The 26,730-nt window shown below is 29.7% G+C and overlaps 2 protein-coding genes across 2 annotated transcripts in view; both read left to right on the plus strand.

Moving 5' to 3' along the window:
- Positions 1–283: 283 nt before the first annotated feature.
- LOC107441754 (sodium-dependent phosphate transport protein 1) lies at positions 284–20,957 on the plus strand. The gene is made up of 10 exons (XM_087162578.1): positions 284–341; positions 601–797; positions 2,110–2,346; positions 4,485–4,665; positions 6,116–6,225; positions 11,218–11,367; positions 12,361–12,493; positions 15,911–16,066; positions 17,244–17,329; positions 20,097–20,957. Exons 1-10 carry the CDS (start codon positions 326–328, stop codon positions 20,451–20,453), a joined length of 1,623 nt encoding a protein of 540 aa, XP_087018704.1. The 5' UTR covers positions 284–325; the 3' UTR covers positions 20,454–20,957.
- A 4,290-nt stretch (positions 20,958–25,247) lies between these two features.
- Positions 25,248–26,730, plus strand: part of LOC107445337 (sialin) — a 28,700-nt gene continuing 27,217 nt past the window's right edge. Inside the window, exon 1 of the mRNA XM_043050731.3 lies at positions 25,248–25,345. The gene's annotated coding sequence lies outside the window, so the exon portion shown is untranslated. The remainder of the gene's footprint in view (positions 25,346–26,730) is intronic.

Raw genomic sequence — 26,730 nt, forward strand, 5'->3', positions numbered from 1 at the left:
TTTTCGTCAAATTTTTGGTGGTTTTTTCTCGTTTATTCACTGATTTATAACCCAGATTGTATGCAATTTTCCTTCATTTATGTTAAGAATTTTAAAAAATGTATATCAATACCATTATTATATCTGAAAGTAAATTTCAATATGTCTCGCGTTTCATTTGTTTTTATGCAACACGTTTTGCAAAAACCAGTTTGATTGCTGAGAGGTAATTTAATGTAAAAAGTAAGCATATTTCATTTACATTGTATTTAAAAACTTTGTATGCATTTAAATTATTTTTTTAAACAGATATTGTAAGTTTTATCCGAAATAAAAGAAACAACAGATGATGAAGGAATCATGTAAGTATATCATTTGTTATACAGCAAACTTAATTGAGTCTTTTGTTTACTTTCATGTGTTATTATATATATATATATATATATATATATATATATATATATATATATATATATATATATATATATATATATATATATATATATATATATATATATATATATATATATATATATATATATATATATATATATATATATATATATATATTGCAGAACTATTAAAAGAAACTATCAATTTTCTGTGTCGTTTCTTTTTCAGCTGAACGTGTACATTTAAAGCGGTTATACTCCCAGTGGATTATTCTAGTGATGTCTTTCTCTTGCTATTTAGTCATGCAAGCACAGACTGTAAATATGAGTATATCTCTGGTACACATGCTTAATTGGACTAATATTTCAGACGGTAGACCCAGTGTTTGTAAACGGAATGGATTTGTAGAGTACACGGATCAAACGGTAACGTTTTTTTTTAATATAGTTCTTACGTAATTATATTCTCAGGTAGTTTAGAAATTGTTGTAATAAATTGCAATCCTCGCCCTTGTTTAAAGAATTATTGTTTAAAATGAATTTAAAAGAATAAAAATCAAAATAATATTTTTGAAAACCACGTTTTTGTAGTGGAGAATAATAATTAAAAAACAGAAATTTGAAAAACGAAAAACGTGAGGTGCATGAAATACATAACAGTCACAGTATGTGTGCTCATGAGGATATGTGTATGTATATCTGTAATTGTATCTGAATGTGGTTGTGCATGTGTATGAGTAAGAAAATGTGTATATGTATGTGCATATGTACTGTTATGTATTTCCTGCTCCCCCTCGTTTTTCGTTTTTCAAATTTCAGTTTTTTAATTATTATTCTTCACTACAAAAACGTGGTTTTCAAAAATATTATTTTTGTACTCACTTCCAAAATCTCAATTTTTTCACTCACTGTACACAAAACTCTTCAACTGACATGTGATAATCAAATAATCGAATCGATAACAAAAGACAATAGCGAAAATATTAATTTTCTTTAATTTTGATTTTATTTTACTTTGTATGTCTTTTTTCTCTTCATTTTCATGCATTGTCATCCAATTCTGAACTATGTGCCAAATTTGAAGTCTGTAGCTAGTCGGGAAGTTAGTTTAGAATCGATTACAAAATTCCACCCTAATAGACATACACGAAGGCAAGTTGATATAAACGTGGTAAAATACAGACATAGAGGCCAAAAGTTAGTATTAATGTGAGATTATGAAGTGAAAGAAACATTTTATAACGTTTCATAAATGTCATTAAAAGTAGATCTCTATTATAGATAAAAAGGGATTAAAATAATCATAACTAATTTGCCTGTTAAATGGGACGTGTTTTCTTCAAGGTCTAAAATACCTTTCATATTTGATATCATTGGTTTTTGTTTATTTTAATTGGTTTTGATTGAAATAATTGTCAGTAAAGTTGTACTTAAATATACTCAATCTTAAATCGGAAACATCTTTCATATTTGTTCTGAAACAAATTGGTTTTTCATTATTTTAATATCTTTCTTACTCTAATCAACGTAGCGAAATTGGAATGTAGATCGTTTTTATTTTCTAATTTATATACAAACTTAAGATTTCTAAAGTGAATATCTTCCACTTTATTAATGATTCTAAAAATTTATATCTAAGGCTATCATTGTTATCTACCATTTATATCTAAGGCTTTATTATGTTTGCATACCTTTTATGATTTAATAAAGCTTATTTACCTACATTGTTCATTTCTAGTCGTCGCCACTGGTAGCATGGAGTCCTTTAATGCAGTCTCAAATATTAGCAGCATTGATGTATGGCATGGCAGCTATGTACATTCCAGCGGAAATGATTGTTAGTCGAGTGCCTTACAAGTGGCTCCCTCTATTAGGGACAATTATGGCATCATTATGTGACTTCATGATTCCAACTTTTGTCATGATGAACGGATACTTAGTGGTTTTCGTCCAAATACTTAAAACAGTATCACATGTATGCAACAATTTATTTATTATGCTTATTGATTTTTATATTCCTTTACACAAGGTGAATTCAAATCTTGACGTTCTAAACATCACTCTTACCTAACCTTACACATACTAAGCATTATACTTATTGAACCTTATTTATGGAGATGACTACAAATAATTAATCTCTAATCATTTTTGAGATCATTTTTTTTCTAATTTTTGAACGAAAAAACGTAAACAAATAAATGTATTCCTATTGGGTTGTTTGGAAAGTAGTTTTGTTTCTTCAAAACGGGAGACAACAATATTTTGGTCTGTACAATTCTTTTGGCACACTGATGGTTCTGCAATTAAAAAGTTCTATTTAGACCTGCAGTCTTCTCCGCATAGCATAACCAGTTTATTCACGCTATTAGATAGGAAAATAGTGTATTGTGGAGAAACATTGTATCGATTATGCCCATTTGTTAAACTAAACATCCAGTGGGTTAGACGATAAAACCTTTATTTCAAATAAGGAGAACAAAAATGACCTGCCTCAGTTTTTCCGAGTACAGAAATTTTAAATTCAATTCGTGGAATCATGCTACTCCCAAAAAACGACAAAACGTATTGAACCAAAACGGACAATATATGATTTAATTAAATATTTTTTCACTATGAGAAAATCACTATGAGAATAACCCAATATATATATACTGGGTGATTCATAAAAGATGGGCAAAATTTTAGGAAGTGACACACCCAAGCAAACAATTTTTATCAAAGAATGCATGGTCGAAAACAAAACCCAAAACCGTTAGAGGGAGTCAAAAGTTATGTTCTTATATGATGCAAAAATACGCAAAGAACGATGAAGTTATGTTATAGAAGCAAATTTAATGGCATGTGATTACAATGAGCGGTCAAAACAGTGGCTGCTGGCAGCGGCTAAGCACGCAGTACAACGGCAAAGAAAAGATTGGCGAACATTCTGAAGCACACCAGACATATCGCGGTGTGTTTCCCCTGCAGTGGCCGAAAGCTTGGAGGCAAGTTCTTCTGCAGATTCAATGGGAGTCTTATACACAAGAGCCTTCAGCTGCCCCTCACAGAAAGAAATCGAGACATGAAAGATCTGGCGAGCGCGGTGGACAAGCTATAGGACCACCAAGCTAAAGGCTCTTCCTCCCATAACCTGCAAATAATAACTCGCAGCGTGGTAACTCGCAACAGGAATGGAGCTTTCTCGTTTGCATGAAAGAACTTTCCTAATGTGCCAACTCCTTTGCGTTTTGTTTTCGAATATGCATTCTTTGATAAAAAAGTGCTTTGGTGTGTACTATCACTTCCTAAAGTTGCCCATCTTTTATGAATCACCCTGTATATATATATATATATATATATATATATATATATATATATATATATATATATATATATATATATATATATATATATATATATATATATATATATATATATATATATATATATATATATATATATATATATATATATATATATATATATATATATATATATATATATATATATATATATATATATATATATATATATATATATATATATATATATATATATATATATATATATATATATATATATATATATATATATATATATATATATATATATATCTTGGGTTATTTTTTATGTTAATTACCAAAGATTTTAAATTATTTGGCATTATAGTAACAAGTTTTAAAAGCACAACTATAAACAAAATAAATATGAACTTTTTGATGTTTCGGAAAAAACACTTGAGACTACAATAACACTCGAATAAATTAGAAAATCAAAAAATACCATTTTAGTTTCATGAACAATTATAGCCATTTCAGCTTGCCGAATTTCTCCGCAGTTGCATTATGCTATCGCAGAGCAGCCGCGTGGTATTTTTTCCCCAATAAGTTTAACAATTAATAATTCTCAAACTAATTATCGAATTTTAATATTTTATAACATTGCAAATCCTTATATACTTATCTACACATCTTACTAATTTCAAATTTCTAAGTGTTACAGTTTTTGCACTGCAAAACAAAATGTGATTGTAAGTTGAACACATAAAACAGCGGCGGCGAAGGCGGCCATTACAAATAGCATACGGAGATTATTTCACTTAATTTTGCTTATCCTTTACTTATTTATTTACAGTCTTTCATTCGTCCATCATTTAATTTGCTGATTGAACAGTGGGTCTATAAGAAATCTGTCCATAATTACATGTCATATGGCGAAACAGGTATTTTCTTGAGCGGATTCTTCATTGTACTTGTCGCAGGCATATTGTGTGCTACTCCAGAGTTCGGTTGGGAATATGTGTTTTATTTTACTGGTGAGCTTGAAATTTGTTATCCTATTTTTCCCCCATCCTATTATTACTGTCTGTTATTTATTTTTCTACTCAGGTGGCACGGAAATATACTACACAAAAGTTGCTACAGAGCAAATCACAATTTATTAACTAAAAAAAAAACAGATCTGTAAGACGTCACATCAATGCATTTTTGCCATTTGGCTTAGATATTTTGAAAAGCTTTGGTCACGGAATTCTACTGCGTTTTTAGTCCACACACCTATAAGAATTCTGTAGAGGAATGTTCGAGTTTGATCGTGATTGCTTTCTTCAACGCGTGGAAGACGTGGTTCTGAATACATTCCAGATACTGTATTTGCTGATACATGCGATGTTACTGATCGTTCCGCATTGATACTTTTGCCCACAATCTCCACTCTATTGCTGAACTTGGTCCATTAGCGGTCAACAGTACGCTTTGAGAGTGCTTTTTTGCTGCACGCCATTACCATGCAGTCAAGGTTCACACTACCATGTATCGCTCCCATTTATTGGAACCACTCTGTCCGACGTTGAGCGTTACATTCGGTTATTAATGTCAACTCTAAGGTGTTCAAACGCGTTGAATTACGGGGAAGAAATGAATAGGTGTTGTCTTTTGTAGACAGCACCATTTAGGCATTTTGTGCATCTCAAAGCTGATTCTGTCTATTTAATTGGTTTTCTCTGCCACAACGTATATACAGGTATGAGACTTATAGAGAAACATTTCTATACTATCTCAATGCGAGGAATATTTCTTTTAGCAGCAAATGTTTGCCTGAAGATTTTACAAAACAAAACTGTTGACTTAATTGGAAAAATCAAGCTTGAAGCTTATAGAAATGTCATTTTCACCCATGCAAGATTCGGATTGACCAAAATGAAACAGAGCGAAAAAAGTTACGTCCTTCGAGCTTTAATTCCAGAAATTTTATATTCATTCAACGTAATTGCGATAGTTATATAATATTAGAATGCGGTTTTTAATTGTAGGGATATTGAAAAAGAAAAGAAGGTTTAACTTATGCTCATTTGGTCGATTGGAATTTCACTTTGAAATGTGCCGCCAATTTTGCCACTTAAAATTTTCCTATGCGTTTGCTGCTAAATAAAAGATTGTTTATTTAGAGATAGTATAGAAGTGTTTCCATAATTTTGTTTTACCTCTAACGTTTCATTATGAGATTCGTTGTATCAAGCTAGCTTAAAGAGTGTGCCAAAAATATTGTTATTTATTTTTTTCCTCACTGTCGCTATAGTATGATGTGAAAGCACTCATATTTCAATTTTTAAAAAAGTAAATAAAAAATACTTTAATTTTTAAGGACATCTTTTGCTGAAACTTAAAAATTATTTTTCAATTTTGATGCATCTGTAATAGTTTGAGCCTTATACCAAATAAGAAACTTATAGGATTAATTTTATACTTTGCTGTATTTTTACACAGGTAGTATGGGAGTAATCTGGTGTATGGTCTGGTTTTATTTCGTCAGTGAGTACTGCTTTCCGACATCATTTGTGTTTGGTAGTGAGCCGGAAAGGAAAAAAAAATTGCAGGTAATCAATTAAAATAAACTCAATTCTCTCTATATATAAAAATCAAAAGTCTATATATATATTCCGTAATAATGTTATAACGTGAGCACTAACGTGTTTTTTTCTCTACAGTTTGGGATTTTCACAGGGTGGTTTGTAAACAATCTCCACTTTCTAGCGTTATTTACTGCAGTCCCAAAATCAAAAATCTGATAATCCATAGTTGAAGATTAAACTTTTCCTTGTATCTTTATAATGACTTCCCCGATTTGCATGGCATTTTTTGTGGCAGATTGCTCATGTTTTTGAATCTTTTTTGCAATATTTTTCGTTCTACGTTGAGTTATTTGCATGCAATATTGAAAAATATGTTTTTTTAGTAGTTTCAACATTTCATTGTAATGGAAACTAAAGTCTTAGATTACCTTCTAGGGTTTAAATGGAAACAGCATCGTTACGAAATGTTTAAAAAGTAAAAGCAGACGAATCTCGAAAAAAGGAAAATACCAAATTAAAATTTGCTAATCTCTTATTTTAAATCTTAGACGCGTAAAAACGCGTGCTGGAAAGAAATACCTAACCAAAGTTACATAAGTTATCAAAGGCTAACATAAAAATATCAAAAAATTAAAGAAATACTATATTTAATTTTCACAGGCAATTTTAAAGATAAATATGTTTATTCTTACTCATTCGAAGTATCCTTATTTATCCAAGATGTTTAAAATTATTAAACTCTAATACTGAAACTTATTACTGCTAAATATTAATAATAATCATTGTCTTTTGGGCCATTAAAATTTGGATTATGTTTATAAGTTTTATGATATTTTCATTTAAAGGATAGTAAAATGTAGTTTGAGAATTAAAAACTTCTGTTTAAAAAAGATGTCAAAAAAGGTAAAATCCTAGAATAGCCAACCTCTTGGCGACTTTTTGAAACCTTACTAAGTTGGCGATTATAACTTGGATCAACGATGCTTTTTGATTATTAAAAAAAACGAAAAACAAAACAAAAAAACAATGATATTTTAGCAGTACGGCAACGGTATTGACTATTCCATTCGATCGCCAATTTTAACCGGTAAAGCACAAAAAATAAATTAAAAAAGGAAATAAAAACGGTAATAAAGGAAATAATAACGATGATTCTAACAGCAAGAGATCAGCAGCATAAATGCCGGAAAATAGCAGGGCTAAAGAGAGTAGAAGGGCTAGTTCACTCCGCTCTTAGAGCTGAAGCTACGATTTCCCTCCTCATGACGTCACTGTGTCCACAGATCTCGGAGATCGCAAGCAAAGATATGATAACTTCGCATCTTTCTCTTTGTAAAAATAAGTTAGACTTTTTCTGGTTATTAGCCTTCAAACTTTACGTAATCAACACATTATTTCCGTTCATAAACATAGTTCAAAAAAAAACTTTCTTGGTTATTATATTAAAAAAAATACCATTTTAAACTTATAAAAATGTTTTGCTAGTTGGTGAATATGACACGATAAATACTTTATTTTAAAAAGTTCAATTTTAACTTTAACTATTAAGAAAATGAAGACATATATCGACACTTTTTTTATCTACATATTCTTTTATAACGATAAGTTAAGTTACATTTAGAATCCCTGATTTTAAAATATGTCGTTAATAGCAATTTGTTCATACTTAATCATTAGGAAACATCAACCTTAAACGCTAATTACTGAAACAAAATAATAATTTAGATTCATAATGAAATTAGAAATTTTACAATTGTTTATAGACATTTAAATTTATGATGATATAATTTATAGATATTTAAATTGAAGAGAATATAATTTTAAAAAATAATCATAAATATTTAGAATAACTACATTAAAAAATATGTTATGAAATTAGGAGAATTTCAACTGTATACTATATATTTTATTTATACTTTTTATTTACATTTCAATTTTCTTTGACTTTATCCATTTTTTAATTCTTTTCACCAGCCTTTCTTTATGAAGTAACGAGGCGGTTTCTATTTAGATAATGAATTTTTATAAAAGTTCTTTACGACAGAATAAACGTATTGCTGTTTTATATTAACTGTGTCATTTCGGAATCCATTCTTTACATAGTTGTTCATTTACTTTAGGGAACACGCGAAAAATTATACTTTTTCCTTTTGTTTTTGTATCAGAATTTTTGCAAGTTGCAATCGCGCAAACTGGCATTTATATAATAGTTTTAAATTCTTGTAAATTCACTGCAAAAACTGAGGAATGTCATTATAGAAAATAACAAATGTCTTAGAATATCTCGCAAAAAGAAATGCTCCAATATTAGTTAGAGCTAGTAAAGCCAAACGCTCCGATCTTGAAGTAAAAGTTTCGAGCTTTGCGCCAAAGTGACGTCACTAGAGTGACGTCAGAGGATCGGCGTGGCGATAGATACTTCAAAGGAGTGAACCAGCCCTTCTATTCTCTTTAGCCCTGGGGAAATAAGCCCTTTTTCCTCTTTTCTAACGAAATCCACCTTTCACGTACGTATACATATCAAATAACCAATCAGGTTTAAGAATTTTCGTGGTGTGATCGAGCCTTCAAAATAATCTACCCGAAATATCTTACGGAAACCTAGTTTGTCGAGATTTCAAAAACTTGCTTGGCGAGATTTCAAAAACTTGCTCGGCGAGATTTCAAAAACTTGCTCGGCGAGATTTCAAAAACTTGCTTGGCGAGATTTCAAAAACTTGCTCGGCGAGATTTCAAAAACTTGCTCGGCGAGAGTTTAAAATGTTGCTCGGCGAGATTTCAAAAACTTGCTCGGCGAGATTTCAAAAACTTGCTCGGCGAGATTTTAAAATGTTGCTCGGCGAGATTTCAAAAACTTGCTTGGCGAGATTTTAAAATGTTGCTCGGCGAGATTTCAAAAACTTGCTTGGCGAGATTTCAAAAGCTGGCTCGGCGAGATTTAATAAAATCGCCATGGGGTGGGCTATTTTAAGAGGTCGGGCTCCAACAGCGACTGTCGTAAAACTAAATGATTCTGTGCTCTCATTTAAGGGTTAGATCAGGTAAGTCTTAAATCCTGGGCTTAAATGTCAAGAAGAGAAAAAAATATAACAGCCAAAAATATTTTGTCTTGGCTTAGAAAGGTTAAATAAAACTGATTGGCAATTAAGATTTCATTTTGATTAACAATTAAATGTGTCATATAAATGTAAAGACAGATTTTAACTATTTAACATAAATATCCATTTACTTGGTTGTATACTAATTTACTTGGTTCTGCTTTCTTTTAAATTTTGTGCAACACCATTAAATCTAAATTATTTTTATTTTTTGCTTCAAAACGCATTGTTTATTGTTTTAGATTTGTGTATTATTTTAACTTAATTTTAAAACAGTTAAAGCTCGTTTAATTCAGGCGAAAAAAAACCTTTACAAGTGATTACTAATAGCAAATAAGAGCTCAGTTTGATTTTAAGAAGGTTATTTATTGATTTTGTTATTCATCAAAACTGACATTGAGATAATTAGCATATTCTTTTAATCTTTGAATATGCTGTATTGTAGTGTAAATACCACTATAAATATTAAATACCAATTCACTAGTATATAAAACTTACTGACTTGCTATTATCAAATTCCCCACCATATCATACGAAGATGTAAGAGATAAAAATGATATCCACTATCACTTTAGTAATATGAGCAGATTATACTTATATATCCTTTTCATTTCTGAATGTACGATTTTAAAAATCGAAATGCTCGAAGCTCTACTTTTTTAAAAAAGCAGACCAACTGGTCTTCGAAGGTGGCAAGTCTTATGCAATATACAAAGAAATCTTAAAATTCAAGATTTGATAAAATTTATACTAAGATCTTAAAATTTTTTTATCTCTAAACATTAAATTTATGGATTAGATTACCTATACACATACCCTCCAACTGCTGCGGAATTTCCGTAGTTTGAGAAATCTTCTTTTCAGACGGTAGCAAAATTAATGTCTTAATATTTAAAAAAAAATTAATTTTAGCGTAACTTGTCCACTATTACTTATAAAAGTGCAGGCCATATGGCTAGATTCTTAAGTTCTGATAAAAGTTTTATGAGAGATACATTTGCTTTAAAAATTTCTACTTTGGTTTGCTACCACTAGAAAGAATTATTTTCAAAATCCTCATAAGTTGGAGGGTATGCCTATACATTGAACTAACTTAGACGTTTAACTGAACTATGAAAAGTAAATATTTTTGGAGGCTGAGTCAACCAGAAAATTTCTGAGCTTTTACGATCACTGATAGAATTATATTACAGAAGCAGTGCTTTTTCAGCAAAGAAACATCGATTACTTTTCTCCAAAAATCTATTATTTTTCTCTAGATGAAAAAGGCCCGAAAGACTCCATATAGTGATGCTAATCTGTGAAAAGGAATTTGTTTTCATTTTATATATGAGAAGGGCTAAAAATGTAGTTTACGAACAGTCATAATGGAACAACTTGTTTAGTAAAATAAGTATGAATCTGGACCGTGGTAGCCCAATGGTAGGAGCATCAGAATTTGCTCCGGAGGAGCTGAAGTGCGATCCTTGACTCTGCTAAACCCACTGAGTATATGTTATATACGTGCTCGTAAAATTTGTGAAAACGAAAGGCCTGTATTCGGCCACTGAGTAGTAGCGTGGGTACAGGGATCAGGAAAAAAGCTCCTTTCAGATCTATTTCCAAATTGTGGAAGCGACGATACGAATAAATAGTGCTACCATCTATCTGGAGGATTCAGAGCTAAATCACACTCTCATCCTAGTGATTCCCTCTAGTCAAACGTAAGGCGCATCCTCCTGAATTAATTCTCAAAAGAACAATGGCTGGCGAGCTTGACCTGTCCAAGTGTCATTCGAAACACCAAGTAACAATGCTTGTTTTGAATATTATGGCATTTTCCCCTACTTGTTTAATTTTTAACTCTGAATTGTTTGAAACTCACGTAGTTTTTTTGTAAAATTGCAGAAAACTGTTAATATTGTCAATTTGTTTTTAGCGCAAAAAAATTCCCTGGTCTGGCATTTTAACATCTACTAGCATTTTGGCTTATGTTTTGGTTGGAGTGGCATACTATTCGGCATTCAGTTTTAATGTTCTTCTGTACCCATTGTACCTAAAATCAGTATTTGGTGCCACGTCAGAATGGGTAAGAGTTTTCATTATCCTATAAATATTTTTTTTTTTAATTTTCTCAATTGAAAGAGCTTTGAAAAAAATAAATTATTAAATTTTATGATAATAATAATTTAGTTTCTCACATATTTGAAAGAATATAGTATTAAAATATTCGGTTAAAATTTCGAAACAAGTAAGAAATCATACGGCTTGTTATAATTAACAACTGCTGAGTTAGAATTAAAAAATGATCAAATACATGTCGTTGTAAAATCGAAAAAAAAACATATTAATAACTTAACTCTCCTGAAAGTGTTTGCCGTTTTTGTAAACATGAAAATTATGACTAACTTTTGTTGTAATCTATAATTTTTGTTCTTTTAAGTGCCGAGAGAGATGTTTTCGTTATTTAGTTTTATTAATACATTTCTCTCTTAACACTGTTAAATCTGTTATTTCTGAGTGAGAGGGAACATGTTCCAATTCAAAAATAAAGAAACACATCTTTTTACAGAGCTATTTGTATTTAATATATAGCACTTACTATTAAGCACTTACTATTTTACATAACGTCCTTTTTCAACGTCGTTCAGTGGTCCTAGAGATAATTTTTTTGAACTCTAAAAATAGAGAACACGAGTTTTTTATAACATTTGATTTATTTTTATTTTTTGCATAACTTTCAACTTTAATCCATCATTAAAACACAGGATTAATCTCAAATACATATTCAAAAATCGAATTGGTCAATAACTACTTCAAGTTTAAAAAAAGAAAAAAAAAGGAAGAAAAAAAAGCGTAGTTTAAAAAATTCTCAAACGAAAATGAGGCTGCACTTGAATTATTAATATCTTAAGGATGCCTTCAAAACCCTAGAAAATAGCAGAAAAAGGAAATTATACGTTACTCTGTTATTTAGAAAATATTTATTGAAATGGTAATTGCCGAAAGTGGGTTAAAAACACATTAAGCATACAATTTGTAAAAATGTAGCAAATTAATTTTTTTCATATTTATATTTTAGATCACTATAGCAGCTGCAGTACCAAATCTTCTTGCTGTATATTTATTTGTTATAGCTACGTTTATTTCAGAACGTTTTGTGCAAAGTCAAGTGTTCGAGAAAGTAACTGTTCGAAAATGTTGTGTTATTTTAGGTAATGAATCTTCTCATTTTCATAATTAAAAACATGAATTAATACAGATAAAAGCTGTTTAGTTCATTTCTCGCCAAGTATTTCAGACTTCTAGTACTTCCTTAGTAGCGAGCTACCAATTTTTTAAAATTTTACTTCAGTTGGTTCAACAACAAACAAAGAACCAAAAATTATCTAGTCAATCAAAACGTTTTAACGAGGTATAGAAGTATAGATTTAGAAAGGTATAGATTAGAAAGGTATAGAGGTATAGATTTAGAAAAGAGTATAGCCATGACATTGAGCCATTCTATCAGACTGAGAATTTGTCATTTATATTTAGTTCTTTCATAGTGAGCTACGAATACACAGTAAAATAATTTCCGTGTATCTTAACGCCGAAGTTCGCGGTAATTACTGTATACCAATTTTCTATTACACTACTTGGTGTAAAGTAGCCGTCACCATTTTTTTTGCATATAGTACACTAAAAATTATAAATATGGTAAATGATACATATAAGTAAATTTATTTTTACAATAAAATATAAACTAAGAACTATTAATTTAAAATAATAAAACGTAATTCATAAAAAGAATTTTTTATCTAACTTCGTGTAGCATACGGAGAACATAATGACGAATTCAAACAATGCTTAACAGAAAGGAAGTTGAGAGATATTATACATAATAAAATCATTTAATACAGTTCACAGAGATTTAAAAAATAAAATATAAGTATCCTTTTTACACAACTAAAAGCATGCGTAACCATTTTAATGGCGAACAACAGATCAATTAATCAAATTACAATTATTCACAAACAAGAACAAATTTTCGTTTGCACTCGTAACTTCTGGCAAAAGAAAAAAGCTTGCCAGCAAATCGGGGTTTTCTGAAGGGAAATTATTTTCGTTTTGTTAGAATGAAGAAGAATTTGGTGTCAGTTTATTCTATTAGATGTTTAAATCACATCTTTTAAGTTGTATTCAAACGCCTGATTCGGTGTTTAACCAGAATAAAGAAATTATTCTAAAAAGTTTTTTGGGTTGTTCATATTCGGAAGGATATTAAAGCATAGTTTTTACAGAGTACTTAAGTTTGTTCAGCAACAAAAAATAAACCAAAAACTGCTTAAGCAACATTTTTGCAAACAAAACATTTTAACGAAGTAAGGAAATTTGAAGAATGCAGTGATAGAAGGTCTTAAGAGATATTTTTCTGAATTGAATACTCAGTAATATAACACATAGCATTAAAACCTCTCAACAGACTAAGAATTTGTCATTAGCACTTATTTTGTCTTTAGCACGTATTTTCGGCGGAAATTAAATGTGCGAAATTGCATAAATTTGCTAACCAAAAGGGAACAAGAAAATTGATGAATCAGAAATTATTTGTGCAATATTTTAGCATTCAAAACTTTTTAGCAATCTATGGATATTAAGAAATTAGGGGACGGAGGTCCTGGGTGACATTTTAGTGAATAGAAGGACATCAGCTTTAAAAAATGTTATAGCAGCAATAGTAGGCTGTTAACATATATATAAATATATATATATATATATATATATATATATATATATATATATATATATATATATATATATATATATATATATATATATATATATATATATATATATATATATATATATATATATATATATATATAGATAGATATATATGTATATATATATATGTATATATATATATATATATATATATATATATATATATATATATATATATATATATATATATATATATATATATATATATATATATATATATATATATATATATATATATATATATATATATATATATATATATATATATATATATATACTGTTTTGCGGATATAATCGTGTGGGCTGATGAAAAGATTATATCTTTTTTTCCGGTTTTATAAATAAAATTTCCTCCTTTTTTTTTTTAACTGTTGTTTGTTATTTTTTTACCCATTATCCCCCCTCCCTTTTTTTTCATATGTCTATAATTTTTCTTTGTTTTATTCTTCATTTTGAACTTCGTCTTGAACTTCATTTTGAAAATGATTTTCACAAAAAAGTGGAGTGGCATTTTTTTGCAAACGCGCATGGCAAAGGCCCGTGTGATGGTGTTGGCGGCACATTGAAAAGGTACGCAACAAGAGCTAGTTTGCAAAAAAAATGCCGACCCAATTACAACTCCACTGGAATTGTACAGTTGGGCTTCGAAATCTTTATCGTTACCTAATGCAACCGTTAAATATGTTGATACTGAAGCTCATGAATCAGCCAAACTTCTTCTGAAACCTCGATTTGAGAAAACAAAGAAAGTAGCAAACACTCACAAACTACATTGCATTATATCCGACAAAGACAACAATTTATATATTAGACAATACTCGTCTTCTGAAACTTCTGAACGAGTATCTATATTGAAGGGAGAATCTCGAAAAAAGAAAAGATTAGTTTGAAATTTATAAAAGTGTGTATATTACACTTCATTATTATTTTACGTCTTAATTTTAGTTATGCGTTAATATATAAAATATCTAAATTCTTATTCATAATAAACAATAAAATAATAATTATTATTAACTAAAAATATTTATTATTTGTTTATATATTTATATAATAATAAAATATATTGTAATTATGTATGTAGAATGTGGGTCGACTGTTCTAGAACTCATCTGCTACATACTAAACTAAAACGCGAGGGGCGCGCCGTCACTGTTTTGTTTATATCTTTTGAACAAAGCATCATACCATTCCAAAAATTTAGAATTAACATCATTATTGATTATACTTCACGCTGTCGAAGTATAAAAAAAATCAAAGAAGTCCAAATTGCAAAAAAAAATTGTTTTTTTCAAAAAGTGAATTTTTTTATGCTAAAAACAAAAAATTTTATATTTTAATGTTGATTTTCTTAAAATTTGAGAAAAATCGCTTCATGAAAGTGAATTTAAATATTTTTGTTGATGGATGGCAATACGTTAAAAAATTACTTGCAAAAGCGTGAGCGCAAAAAAGCGAAATTTTCAAAAATTTGTATGGCCAAAAATATGCAATTTAAACAAAAACGCAAAAATACGTGTTGATTTATTTTCAATAAAGAACAATAAAAAAAAATTATATCATTTTTGTATCATGGGTGTAAATTTTGTATGGATTGACACACACACACATATATATATATATATATATACATATATATATACATATATATATATATATATATATATATATATATATATATATATATATATATATATATATATATATATATATATATATATATATATATATATATATATATATATATATATATATATATATATATATATATATATATATATATATATATATATATGCATACGTTAGAACCGTTTAATGTGATTACTTTAAAAAACGCAAAAAATTGTTTTCATTCTTTCTGTTCTTAGGATTAGCACCATTTGCTGCCGTTAATATGTTTATAACTTTCACAAAGTGTAGAAAAGCATTAAGTAGTCTTATAATGATGATCGGAATAGGTAGCACTTCGTTAGCCGCATCTGCTTTGATTAATTTACCCTTGGATATGTCACCTGATTTTGCAGGTATGTTTCATTTTTCTAAACGTGTGTAATTTATGTATATATTTGCCTTATGTGGCACCTTAAACTCGGGTACTTCTCTATCTCTTGGCAACACTATAGTTATCATTCATTTTATTAGGTTGTCTCAAGTAATAATTAAAGTACTGTTAAATAGTTTGTTATGCGTTAAGTATTTATTTGGAATAATTTTGTATTTTTATAGAAATAAAATGTTAGTTACGGCGTAATTATTTAGATTTGTTTTTTATCCTTTCCATAATGCATGTAAAACTTTTAAACAAAGAAAGTTCTATGTTGCTGCATAATTGTTGGTGACAAAGCTTGCCTTTTTCTCGTGTAATAACATATACATAATACAATACTCAAGCTACGACTCGAGAGGTGATTCAGGAGTTAGTGCAGCATGTAATAGAGCTGCATTGGTATAAATTTTCTATATTATTTTACAACAGAGATGAAAATAACTATAATGTTTCGGTTATTTACTATGCTGAACTGACGATTACAATTTTAAATATACAACTTCCTTAAAATGCGATTTTTCAAGAACTATTCTATCGATTTAGCTTAAATTTTGTATTTTGCCTTGCGAAGTTGCCTTTTTTTAAAATGATGTAAAAAATCGTGAACCTTATTATTTTAATTTTTTTGACTTTTATTAAATAAAACTGAAATTCGCTTTTTGCATAGGAGCAAAACATGAGCGCATGTTTGGATGAACGAACTTTACTATTGTGTGCAAAAAATTTTCAATTTGTTTAAAAATTCCTCGAGATATGGCGAAATACGCAAAAAGTGAAATTAGCATTAAGGTTTCCAAACCTTTAATCGCTCTCCGGACTAAAGTATCGGGACCATGTTTCCCAAATTGCGGTTACCCTCTATATTTTGTGGGCCAGCTATCCGAATTCGTTGAAAAAAAGGCATGTTTATTCAGAGAAAGTACGTTTTTGTGTCTAATTTCGTAACTTTAAATATTCGAGATAATTGACTTAGTGATAATTATATAATTTATAACTCATTTTACTCAATATGTATGAAATATAGGGTGCATCTGCCGTAGGGTAAGCATTTTATAAAACTCTGAAGTTTGTGTTATTCATTTATATTAAAATAATCATTTTGAATCTATTGCTGCAATAACCTTCTCCAAATATTTTTTCTTTCTTTTCTGCAGGCCTTTTAACTGGCATTATGCACACAGTTGGAGCTCTTACTGGATCTTTTTTACCTTTACTCATGGGATATTTAGAGGAATCTGATGTAAATATTTCGGTTCATATTTACAATAGGAATTGTTCAAATATACTATGTTATGATGCTGGTTTACATTTAATTTAGAAGAACATTTAAAATCACAAATGCTAAATTAATATTTAAAACCTTAACACTGTAAAAACAGTTGTGAACTAACTAACCGAATTTGATGTTGTACAACCCAAAAACTTGTGTGAATGAACACTGTTTTACAAATTAACATCAAATTAAGTTTTAATAAACAACTTAAAGTTCATAGTTTAATCTAAAACTAAAAAGTTAGCTCCAAACTCAATCGCAATTATGCCGAATGTTTAATATTTTCGCCTCCAAAAACACTTATGTTTTCTCATTTTTTAAATTGTTTTAACCTTTACTCATGGATTAATTAGAGGAAACCGATGTAAATATTTTGGCTAATATTTACAATAGGAATAGCTCAAATTTTCAACATTATGGTACAGGTTTAAATTTGCCTCAGAACAACATTTGAAATCAAAAATGGCAAAATAACTGTTAAAAACCTATATACTGTAATAACTGTGGTGCGCAATCTCACCGAATTTAATCTTGAACAACCCCAAAAAATTGTGTGAATGAACCTTGTTTTACAAATTAACATCAAATCGAGTTTTAATAAGCTTAAAGGGCATAGTTAATTTTAAAACACTTTCAATGTAAAAAGTTAATGTCGAACTCACGCGGATTTATGTCGAAGATTGAATATTTTCGCTTTCGAAAACACATATCTTTCACATTTTTTAAAAGGTCTGTAGAATGTTTACAATCAGTCACGAGTTGGCGTGTTGTTGTCTCCGCTAATATACATAAACAGAAAAAGTTGCGTAATAAGGATATTAATATTTTAAATTTTAAGTCCTTATAAACTGTACTAAATAATGTTATGATGAATAATTTCTGTATTCTTAGAACTAAAGAATTAAAGTATCTTTGCACTTTACACTAATGATTTTAACTTCATATCGACTGGTGAAAATTAATTGACTGAGTCTTATGGGCTTGTTATCTTACAGTAATTATACATATTAGTGTTAATGAAGGCGAAAATTAGGGGCAGCTTCTTTCCACCAAGTAGTGCAAAAGAACATTGTTGTTGCTTCACTACGCCATGATCTTATTGCTACACCATACATGTTAAACGTTTGAAAATCACTAATTTTCCATACTTTTAGCTTTTTGTCCATTTGATTATTTACCTTTAACTGTATATTTATTTCTTCAGAATATACTCTTGCAGAATACACACTTCAGGTCCCTTTTCACTCATTATTTAAAAACACATAGTTTCCCACATAACAGACAAAATGTATACGTAACCAACTTCTTTAAAGTTATAATTTCCCTTTTTAACTTCTTTTATTCCATAAGTTGTTAATCATGTATCACACTAAACTTACAATATTTCCTAATTGTTTTGAGCAGATAGGTAATAAAAAAAGATCTAAATTTCAATTTTAAGATTTCCTCCTCACATTCACAAGAGCAAGTGAAAAAAATAGTAGTGAAATTTTAAAATAGTTAAAGACTAAATTTGACATCATCATAATTCTCACAAACAGCTTTAAAAATTTTAAATACATTTTATATGTTATTTTATAAGATAAGTAAATGAGACTGAAATATTGCTTTGCATGGTTTAATTATTTGGATGGTACGTTTCAGATATTTTCATTTTATCGAACCTTACTTTTTCATAGCTAAATAATTAAAAATCTATAATTCAAAATCTATTAGTGAAAGCAAACTCAGTTTACTTCAACCAGCTATATTCATAAAAGATAAAATCCATTTTAAGACTTCCAAAGATATTTGAGCCAGAATTTCTTATCTTTCCTAAAGCATTAAAATGAGCAAAAAAGCCGAATATTATACAATGCGCTATCCTTTTGAGGAGACTCACTACATACATCTTGTTTTTCGCTGCTAACAGTCAAAATAAAATGAGAATTTTTTTTTACAAATAGCTCAGTGAACTTCGCACCGGTGTAGCATTTTTTATTTTATATTCAGACTTAAATCATATACAATTCTTCATCTTCTTCTCATTGGCACGACAGCCCAGGATGGGCCTTGGCCTTCTTAACAAGCCTATGCCAAGACATTCTTACCTTAGCCAAGGTTCTCCAGTTCATTATCTTTAAAACTTCTAGGTTCATTTCAAGGCAGTCTAAAAATCTTAGGTTTGGCCGTCCTCTTTTTCTTGTACCTGTTGGCCTGGCACTGAAAACTTTTTTGGTTGTACTGCTATCCTCCATTCGTATAATGTGGTCTGCCCATTTAGTCCTTTGAATTTTGATAAATTTAATGACATCAGGTTCTTTATATGCTTTGTAAAGTTTAGTGTTTTGTCTTCTAAATCATGTACCGTTTTTACTTATTCCATCAAAAATGCTTCGCAGTATTTTTCTCTCAAATCTAGCTATCATATTTTCATCTCCACGGGTCATTGTCCAGGTCTCACAGATCAAACAATCATGTACAATTCCTGTATTAAAAAAAACTTCTATGATCTAAGCACCACACTGATCTAACAATATTTTATGATCTGACCGAACACTTGTTGATCTTCTGCGAGCTATCCAAAATAATTCTAACCCACGGCAGCAAATTTTAAGGTTCCCTAAAATATGTTAATGAAGAAAAAGAGCTAAATTTGTATTACTTGAAGACAGTTCTATAAAAATATGGAGACTAAGTAAATGAAACTAGTAACATGTCAGCATTTTCTTAATTTAAATATTATTTGTTTCAGGAAGGAATCAAGTACTGGAACAAGGTATTTAATGCTCTAACTTTACTGAGTATTGTTGCTTTGGTTTTATTTCTTGCATTTGGCTCATGCGAGATTCAACATTGGGACAGCAATTGCACTATTCATCCATATCAAGTGAAAAATCTACGTGCGGAGATGGTGGTACCATTAATTTATAAAAAAAGTGGGGACACAGAAAAAATAATAATTCCAGAGAGCAAAAGAAAGGATTTACTGGGAGCTAAAACTGTGGATAAATCTAAGCTTGCTGATATACTACAATCCCAATCCATGAGGAGGACAACCGAATCTAAACCGTTGAAGGACTATTCATCTGACGATGATACATTAATATAGTGGAGATTAAATAGCAGAAATATAAGAGATTCACATAAAAATGGAGCAGTTTTTAATTTTAATCTATTCTTAAGAAACTGGTTGAAATTTTTTCAACTCTTAGAGAACGGCTGTTTATTTAAACTATGTGATATTTACCATTCATATATATTTGTGAATGTGCCCAGTATAAGTTTAAAAAAAGGTAGTGTGCAGGAAGACTCAGCCTTGTCAAGAAATTATACTAAATCGCTTAATATTTTCAACAAAAAAAAAATTTTTTTTTTCAAATTTGTTTATACTAACTAATTGATCAATTTTTGAAATCAGCACTGGATGCAATTTTCAAATGCTTCTCAAATTACTTCAAAGAAATTCAATTCAATTCAAAATTACATTATGTAAAAAGTAAAATACATTTTTAACAAAACTTAGTAATTGTCGAATTTAACAAGTCTAATCTTTTTTTCTTTTTCTTTGATGAAATTTCCTTGTGATTCAATACGCATTTCGCCTTTTATATAAATTCTGACGCAGAGTTGACTCAACACCATTACCTTCTTAGACCTAATTATTTCGTAAACTGCATTAATTTATGTAAAATTGAGTTAATTTGTGTAATAAAATTCTGATTGTTTTAGTATCAATAAAATGTTAAACTTTAAAACTGTAAGCTTCTTTCAAAACTTTGTTATCCTCACTTTCGAAATCTTTATTTTAATTTTCGTTTGAAGAAGAATTTTTTTAGAAAGAGGTTTATCATGATAAGTCATAATAAGCTTCTATTAAGACAGTGACAACTTTCAGTTGTTAAGCCTCCGGGAAGTTATCATTAGCTGTAGTAAGGATAGGACATGTAGAGGATTCAACTAGGTTCCTAATACATTATATGTTCTCCAGATCCGTCATAAGGGAGTGGTGAGACACGGTTTCCAGTAGACCACCGAAGTCAAGCACCACTGGCTGCGGTCAGTAAGCAGGTTAGTGACCACTTTGATTAGCCTTTGTAGGGACCGAGGTTGCACGGTATCGGTCCTCGTTAAACTATTATTCCGTAAAGTGCTCGACTTAGCCCGCAGATCATCGGGCTACCAAAGTAGGGGAGCCATCCCTTCTGCAGAGGATCAAAATGACGATGGCATATCTTCGGATCATCCTCAGGGATGTTTCCCTGACTGTCTCCAATAGCCCATCGTGCAGCTTTAGTGCGATGTAAATAAAGTGCTTACCTTGAGGGAACTAACCCGCGTTTGCGTTACATAGGGAGGAAAGCCATGAAAACCTTCCAACAATTAGCCTGACTGCAAAGAGACTGTAACCCACGATCCGTCTACCACTGAGGATATTTTAAGTCAGCACTGTGCTAGGTGCAAGCCGGAAGCGGAATACGTATCGAATAACCATCACTGGGTTTGGACAAAATTGTGCAATGGTGATCACCAACCACTACTAAACTTTACCAATTCGCTCTGGATACTTTCTAATCAAAATGCCCTAACTAATAGAAAAATGGTTTCTCTTTTTCAGTTTTTGTATTTATTTTTTCTTAAGTTTTATATTTCTTCTTATTTTCTTCTCATTTTTGTTCTTATTTGCTATTTTTTCTATATATCTACCTTCCACCCTTAACCATTAATCGATAATTGCCCCTTAAGGGGCATAGGCGTAGGGTTAAATGTTGGTTTCGAACCCGGTTCACCTAATTGAAAGACGAACACTTTCCCCTGATGCATCACAGCTCAGAAAAGTTAAGTTCTAAAATATAGAGAATTTTCTCTTCAAAATCCATAGTGTGAACTTACCATTTTCTTTTAATGTTAGTAGCTCCATTGGGAGCAAGGCAAAAAGAAACTTTGAAAATGCGTTATAATGACATTCCAACATATTATAATTGTTATTCGTACATAATTACGTCTATAGAGATGCCTAAATCATTTCAATTTATTAAAATTTAGGGCTGACACCTTCTCCATCTTCCACAAAATATTTTATAGAGTGATAAAACACGGGACTTGATTTAATTATAATAGCATAGCTGCCAACATATGATTTTTGCTGCAGATTTTTCATCATGGGAGGGAAAATGCGAAGTTAATAGGAAGTTTATAAATTTCACAATCTCATCACACATCCACGGCGTTATCACGGTGTTTATGTATAGTTTCCTTAATTATTTACTTCATGGTGGTTATAATCATTTTAAATCAACTCTTTTAAATTCATAAACATATATTAAAGAATAAGGAATAGTCAAACGAATAAACATATATAATAATCATATATTAAAAATAATAAATACCATTCGGAAAAAGGTCTCGTAAAGTTGATAATTATGCAATTCGCCATCACAACGCTTGAGTACGCCCTCTAGCGGGAGCCTGAAAATATCCGCATGAGTTCTATCATAACTATTGGCAAAGACGTTCGCCATTTTCTTAGCAGGAAATAAGAAGTAAAATTTCCCAAAGGAAAAGGCAGAAGAACTTGAGAAAACTAACCAGAACATGCCAAACATTGAAGCAGAACACGCCAAGCATTTGAAGAACAATTTCTCAATAATTTTTACCTTTCTGTTATCAACAAACTTACAACTTGGGATCGCATACTGTTACATATGTGTGTACTACGATCAAATACATTTTTTTTTGGTCTTCAATTCATTACAAATTAAAGAGAAGTCAAAATGGCTTTTTTCATACCAATGGATAAATGTGAATTCAGAATGTAGAGAACTGTAATAGTTATAGAATATTCTTCTTCTTCATGGAATAGTATATATTTCTGTATCTATATAATTCGAAAAACAACAATAAAGAATCATCCGAATTACGTGAAATAGTATCATTTGTGCTGATTATTAATAAATTTTTTATCGTTTTCTTGGTAAGTATTTTTAGTTTTGAAAGAATAATTTAAACTAGAATTCAGCTATTCTGTTTCTCAAGCTACATATTGAAATTCATATCGAGATCTCACAATTATAGAATTTTGTTGTGTGGTATGTTATCTAAAAGCAGGTCTCGAAAAAACTCAAAAATTTTACCCGTCCCCGAGGACGGCTTGTCCAACAATGTACCCGTCCTCCTTTGAAACTAACCCGTCGCTTCTAAACAAATAAAAATATAATTTTCTCTTATTTATTACTAACATTTATATAAATTGCACAATGAATTTGTAGTTACTAGGATTACAAATACTAGGATTGCATTATACAGTAAAAAAAGGAATACTAATAATTACTAATAGGAACCCAGTATTTCTTTTGTAAAATAATTTATTTCTTTTATGAAATAATTTGTTTCTATTATGAAATAATTTATTTCTTTTATGAAATAATTTAAATGACAAATGTCAAGTTATCTGGAATGTCAATTTATCCGAGGGTACTACCTTTTTTAAATGAATCAAATATGACGTTTGCCAGTTCCACAATCAAGCTAATGATTTACAGAGGTTTCTGCACAAAAATCTGAAAGGGGTTTTCCATGTAGGTAGATGTTCATAATTGCGTTTAATGCTTCTTGTTTAAGACCAGTACGTAATGTGTTTTTTTTTGTATGTCCATTGCTGAAAAGTCCCTTTCAACTGCTGCAGTACGGGAGACAGAGAAAACATCAATTCCACCATGCGCAGTATGTTGCTGTATTTCTAGATTAGAGGGTCATTTTAGAAGTGAGGCGCTAAACTCTTGTAAGATAACAAAAATTGAAAATGTATCACCAACTTTAACGGGAAAATGGCCGTCCACGCGGACGTCGGATTCGAGAAATTCGTTGTCCGCGGGGAATTTTTGACCGCCGAGGACGGGCGGACGGGTGGTTTTTCAAAACCCTGTATAAAAGTAATGAAGGAATAATCTATGTATATATTATTTGAAAATTAAATTTTCAAACGAAGAATTTGGAATTCTCCGGATATATAAATCAGGTAAGTGTTATGATTTTTATAATAAAAAATTTACGTTTAAGAAATTATTTTTCTTATGTGATGATAATTTTCTATAGAATGGTTTTCTACGTCCAATTATGAATAAAAACAAAAAAAAAACATAAAAGTTTCTTTTTTTAATGTGAGAAATTTTAGAATTATTTTTCTTTTCGTAAGCATTCTTAAGTTTGCGTTTTTTAATTTCTAAATAATGATTTTTATTGAAACTTAAAATTTTCTGTTAAAGTTTGTTGTCAAAAAACTTCTTTTAAAAAATTAAATTATGTGCAATTATGAGGCTTATGTATACTTTTTGCTTATTTTAATGTTTGAAGTAATATGATTCTTAAAACTATGGAATGTAAAGATTAAATAGGCCTTTCATGTTACATCATTAAATTTAGTAAATCTATTTCTCAGGCATTAGGTTTTAACTTCAATAAGATGATACATATTTTTTTCTGCTTATTTACAAATATTTTTCCGATGTGTTTTAGATGTTCCTTCTCTAAAAAAAAGAGATACCATTTTGTTTTAGTTTGCGCAGGAGAGAATATCATACATTTTTTTTTTTAAATTTAGTAAGCCACAATAAAGAAGGAGCGTTACAATGCTACACGCCACATTAAAGACGCCTCCAGAGTAACTGCTCATATAGAAATCGCAGGTATTCGTCTCATACAACAACACCCCCTATAGTTCGTTGCGATCGCGAATAACCAAGTAACATATTTCAACCTCTATCTTGGATATCAGTATTGCCCGCTTTCATCTTGTTATTTTTTTTTATTTTATCCCGAATAACGTATTTAAAAAATCCGGGTTAGCATCACCACAATAAATTTAATACTAAAAGACGTGATAAATTTTTGCTTGCTGCAAAACCTAATATTCTCTGTTTTCAAATAAAAAGGAACAGTAAATTATTATTTTCATTTATGTTAACATGTTTTTTTTAGAATTCGATTTTAAAAACTAGATGTAAGGTAAGTAAAATGACTTGTTAATTATATTTCTAACTTAATTACTAAAATTTTGAATTAGAATGAATTAACTATATCAGCTTTTTGAATCTACCACTTCAAGAAACCATTTTAAAAGAATTTTACTTTTCAATTTTGAATAAGTGTCAGCAATACTGAATAAATCTAACGAAATGTGATTGATAATTAAAAGTCAGAGTTTAAAATTGCTGCAATTTAAGATCAAATTTAACTAAATTTATGGATTCTTAATTCGTTTTTGAGACATTTACGGAAAAGACCCTTATGTTACAAACTAACGAAAAGTACGTGTAGAGTTATGTAATATTTGAAGGCAGTTAGATAAGCTACGGATAATATACGTAATTGTTTTTCCAATTTCGAGAAGACATAAAGATTTTCGTCGGTTTATTTTTATTTTTTTATTTTTTTTAAATTAGAAAATTTATGAAAAAGATATTTTAAATTCCGTACATCAAATTTGTATATCAATTAATCTCTGTATATTAAACAACGCACTGTTTCATTGCAGTTAGATTTAGTGTGAACACTGTAATTCTTTCAAAAAATAAGCAACATTCAAAAATTAAATATAAATATTAAGTTATAAAATTCTCCTAATCGTTATTGCAGTATTAGTCAAAGAAAATAAAACAGAACAAATAAATGATATTTTAAATGATGGGGAAAATTCGACGATGATGCTGTCCTGTTCTCTGATAGAAAAATATTTTTATAACGGATTTGAATTTTTGTTTTCCCATAAACAGAAAGTAATAAATTTCTTAAAAGTCGAAAGTTATTATTGAGAGATGCGCAGAGTATCTTCCTTCCGAATCAGGCCAACAATTGACCTCTAGATTTGTATGAAAAATTTTTTGATGATTTCAGAGCCAACGTTACAAACTTTTACGGTAAATACTTCCATAACCAAGTATTCTCTTTCACGTATCATTTCTTTATGTTAGAAAGTATTTATATTCAAAATTTCAAAGTGATTGAGGAGTGATACATTGGCAACTTTTCTTGAAAGTAGACTTAATAGGTAGAATGAAAAATCATCTAATTGTTTTAGTTAACATAACCTGAATCAAATTTGCAATAAATTGTCGCTCTTTTTTTATGACAGCAGATATTATTCCCCAAAAGATAAATGTTGTAGGGAGAAATATTTTGTGATGAGCAGCCTGACATCGTTTGCTGAGACGAATGGAGCAAAATGATGCTTCATTTTTCCTAAAGAATTTGTTTTGAAGCGTGTCAATAATATTGACAATAGTTGGCATACATTAAACGTGCGTTTTAGCAAAAGAAATACCGGAAATTATGTGTATTTATAAACGTCTAAAATAGAAAATACGGTACATATCCGTTTCGGAAGCCGTGAA

The sequence above is a fragment of the Parasteatoda tepidariorum genome, chromosome 5 (assembly GCF_982258835.1).
Source record: "Parasteatoda tepidariorum strain Cologne lab strain chromosome 5, Ptep-v5.0, whole genome shotgun sequence".
Taxonomy (NCBI): domain Eukaryota; kingdom Metazoa; phylum Arthropoda; class Arachnida; order Araneae; family Theridiidae; genus Parasteatoda; species Parasteatoda tepidariorum.

Bases quoted from the DNA above. Each gene is read 5' to 3' on its own strand.
- LOC107441754 (XM_087162578.1), top strand. The intron at 6,226-11,217 runs GTAATCAATTAA...ATTTGTTTTTAG, and splicing joins AAAGGAAAAAAAAATTGCAG to CGCAAAAAAATTCCCTGGTC. The intron at 17,330-20,096 runs GTAAATATTTCG...TATTTGTTTCAG, and splicing joins GATATTTAGAGGAATCTGAT to GAAGGAATCAAGTACTGGAA.